General features: G+C 31.4%; 1 protein-coding gene across 1 annotated transcript; it reads right to left on the bottom strand.

Moving 5' to 3' along the window:
* Positions 1-1796: 1796 nt before the first annotated feature.
* Positions 1797-3223, bottom strand: LOC123005595 (L-2-hydroxyglutarate dehydrogenase, mitochondrial-like). The gene is made up of 2 exons (XM_044399410.1): positions 2229-3223; positions 1797-2181 (listed from the first exon to the last, which is right to left on the bottom strand). The coding sequence occupies exons 1-2, from the start codon at positions 3080-3082 to the stop codon at positions 1797-1799; spliced, it is 1239 nt and encodes a 412-aa protein (XP_044255345.1). The 5' UTR covers positions 3083-3223.
* Positions 3224-4097: the final 874 nt, after the last annotated feature.

Here is a 4097-nt window from a genome sequence, read left to right as displayed (position 1 = left end):
AACGTTAAACATAAAAAAAAATTACTATTGTTTTAGTAGCCAAAAAGTTCACAGTTGCACAAGAGATGGAAGAAATATCACTTAATAATCACATTTGTGTTAAAATGAATCCATTATTCTTTATTTTTACAATAAAATAATTCGAATTTCAGGATTTACAACGACTTTTACAATCTCTATACATTTTTTTTAATTGTACCATTTAGGGTCACTAATGGACTTTTTCAACTCGCTGGGACACTGTGTACATAATTTTTATTGCAACTTTGACTTGATTAGGTGAAATGTCTTCTATGGTTGTTTTCAACACAATTTTAACTCATAATATAGAATTTTCTGCATGTACACTGCCTAAAAATCAAGTGCTCGAATTTTATTCCAAACAAATAATAATTAACTGTGCACTTGATTTGAATACAAGCTCGGAAGATATTTTTGACCAAATGTAAGGTCATAATATATTCGAAATGTTCCAGTAATGTAGTTATTCCTGCATTTCAAGTAATGAATGTGATTTAAATGTTACTCTTACCTACATTTTGATGTTAAAAATGAAGAGCACATTTTTAAATTTCGGGCACAGTAGAGTTTTACTGAATCTACTTAAAATACAAGAGCGGTTTTAAAAGTCGTAGTTTGATGTCAACGAGAAACGACCAATTTTTTTAATTTTGTGGACCGTTTCAGTTAGGGTTTTATTTTTTTTTAATACAAACTTATAAATTACCCTCAGAAATATGCGTGATTTTCAAGTTTTAAGCACATTGTGTGAAAGTACTTATTTGCATGAATGTATACTTTTATAAAAGAAGATTGTTGAAAAAGAGAAATTTATTTTAAATAAATCAGTTGAAATATGGTTTCGGTATTAAAATCATATCTTAACAAAATATTCTGTTTGTATGCTAATTTGATTCTTTCATTTTTAACCATTGGAGATTTTATTATGAAAAAAGAGATAAAGAATTATACAGGGTGTTTCAGAACTCACACCCCAGGGAAAAATGTCAAGTAAGATAAGATTCCTGGAACATGCAAAAAATAATATTAAAAATTCTGTCTCTAAGAATTTCGCAATTATGGGGATTTAAATTTTTCACTTTGGTCCCATTTATTTCTGTTGGAAAAATAATTTTACGTTTTTTTTGCTAAAAATTTTGTACCTTTACTAAATAATTATGAACAAAAAAACAATCAATGTCGATTTTTTTTAACATTTTTTCATGTCCCCGGTATCTTAACTTACTTGGCATTTTTTTATATTGGCGCGAGTTATGAAACACCTGTATAGTAGAACCAGTTCCATATCAAATTTTGAAATGAGAAAATATTGACCAACTGAGAAAACTGGTTCTTTTAAATTTTTAATGTGATGATTTTGTGCTTCCGAAGCAATTTTTTTGTTTTAGAATGTCGTTACATACGTGTTTATACCAGTATATAAATAATTGTGATAAAAAATATTTTAGTTATTTCACGAGTGTAAATAAAAAGCAATCTATATTTTACAAATTAATTTAATTTAATGTATTCTTTATTGAGCATCAGTATTTTGTATTTTAAAAACTCCACGAGGTGTATTTCGAATTTTGTAGTGTTTATTGTTTCTAAATTTGGGAGATGTGTTACTGTTAATACGTTGTTATACTCAACTCTTTCTAATTGTAATATTCTTGTACCTAGCTACGTTTTATTAAAAAAGTTAATCTTCAAATTTGTATTTTATTATTGTTAAACATGTTTTATTGATTTTTAGACAAACAAATCTAAACGATAATAATTCGAGTTTTTGCTCCCTAATTTCCAAAATTGTCAACTTTTCGTATTTTGTCATATACCATGTTGGCAATGGCCAAAGAACTGGTTGCGCCAGGACTTGGAACAAATCTACAGTTAATAATCCGTTTTTGCACTCCCTCGCCTTCGAATATCTCGAATAAAAAATCATCAACAAATTCCCCATCTTTCGTCACAATCTGGCCTTGCACAGCTGTGGGACCCGGAAGAATGTCATTTTTTGAAATCATTGGTAAGTATTTATTCAAAACGGCGGTTCGAAAATCCCCGGAAACTGCTTCAGTCACTTGGTGCAAACAAGTCTGGAAATTTTTCAAAAACAAAAATCCAACATTTTTGGAAAAAACCTTGTTTCGAATATACGTGATGTCAATTGCAGACTTACTAAAAAATGCAGTGAGAATTGTGTGAAACTTATTTGGGTAATGTACTCATAACTGTCCAGTTTCAGGGCAGGAATGGCACTTGGTCCTAGTAGGACTTCGCCCTCGACAGTGGGACTGAAATGGACGCCTATGAAGGGCATGTCGATATGGGGGATTGCATAAATATTGGTTTTGACAAAACGATTAAGCCGTGGATTTAATGTATAATAATTGACTTGCAAGGAAACGTTTTCGAAACCATTCTGTGGTCCAGTAAGCGAACCCGAGTACAAACCAAGACAAGTAACGACGTATTTCGCCAAGAAATTTCCTTTTTCCCCCATGATTATCAAAGGGTGTGAAGCTTCGTTCGACTCTTTAATACATTTTACCCCAAAATCGAGAAATATATCCCCAGCTGCATTTTTAAAGTCTTCTGCGAAACTTTTAGTCACCACTTCCCAATTAATATTGCCACTGTTTGGGGACCATAGTGCTTGCAAACCCTGGCAATGGGGTTGAATGTTTTTAACACTTTTCCACTCAAGGAGTTCTATACCAGACACGTTATTTCTCAAGCCTTGTTTGTACAATTCTTTTAGACGATATTTATCCAATACGTCTCGAGCGATAATTAATTTACCATATTTCTTGACTGGGATGTTTTTTATATTACAATAATCGTAAATCAATTTTGCGCCTTCTACACACAGTTTGGCTTTTAAAGAATCAGATTTGTAGTAGATCCCAGCATGGAGCACTTGACTGTTGTGGCTGCTCTGATGCCGACCGAGAGCTTCTTCTTTTTCTAACAGTGCTATTTTTGCGAGTTTCAGATTTTCCTTCAGAATTTTTCCGATAGCTGTACCAATAATGCCGCCACCAATCACAATAATGTCATACTTTCTGGAAACTTGCATATTTTTGCGCCTGTGAATATAAGAAAACTTGGAAACAATTAAGTTTAAAGATAACTTTTGAAACTTTGAAGCACTTTTGCAGTAAAAGTGTCATCTGTGTTGATTGACAGTAATATAAAGTCGACTTGTCAAAATGGTAAATTCCGGTAGATGGAAAAAAACTAATTAGTTAAATTTGAAAATTTGTACGAAATTAAATGTGACAATTGTTGACATATTTAATCAAATATTGATCTGTCACACAACCAGTCTATTTTTTCAGCGTAAGAAGCGCAATATCAATAGTATCATTGTTTCAGACATTACAAAAACAAAAAATTGCTACCAAATACAGTTCTATTCTTGCTGTTGAATTATAAAAGAATTACTCGTTTTCAGATAATCTCTAAGACTTTAATTAATTCAGAATGTAAGCGTTAGAAACGCCTGCATCGTGTCTCCAATCTCTAGACTCAATTGACAAAAATTATATAATTTCAAGTCCATTTCGATTTGATTTTGATCAACAAAGCAATTTAAAACTGTTCCAGATGCAATAAGTTCGGAAGAAAAATTTGTCTTACTAGATAAAATTCAAAATTTAGAAAAAAAGTTACAGGGAGCAAATATAGGATTTCAAAAGTTGAATAAGCTGTACGAAAATAAACTTGAAAAACTAGAGAAAATGCAGGAAAAAATTGACAATTACAGTAAAGGTCAACATTGTGTAGTGAAAATTGAGTCAGATGCTAAGGACTTAGAACCAAGGACTGTGTTTTTACTTAAGCAAATTTATAATTATTCCCTAAGTAACCCAAGATGGTCTGAAGTTACAGTAGGTCGTTGTATTGCCTGGAGGTATTTCTCCAAAAGGTTATGAATTTGCGAGAAGTCAGTTTTTAAAAGCTCCATCCAAAACAACTTAAACAGATATATGGGAAATTCTCTAGGGGTTTTCTCAAACCAAAAAAATAATAGAGAATAAAATTAATCCTTGTGTTTATTATTCGAAGTATTAAAGAAATAATAAAGTGTT

Source organism: Tribolium madens, unplaced genomic scaffold, assembly GCF_015345945.1.
Source record: "Tribolium madens isolate multiple individuals breed KSU strain unplaced genomic scaffold, Tmad_KSU_1.1 Scaffold_20;HRSCAF=117;Tcas5.2_LG4, whole genome shotgun sequence".
In the NCBI taxonomy this organism is placed as follows: Eukaryota; Metazoa; Arthropoda; class Insecta; order Coleoptera; family Tenebrionidae; genus Tribolium; species Tribolium madens.
Note: the sequence above shows the minus strand (reverse complement) of the source record. Positions and strands in the feature narration are given on the sequence as shown.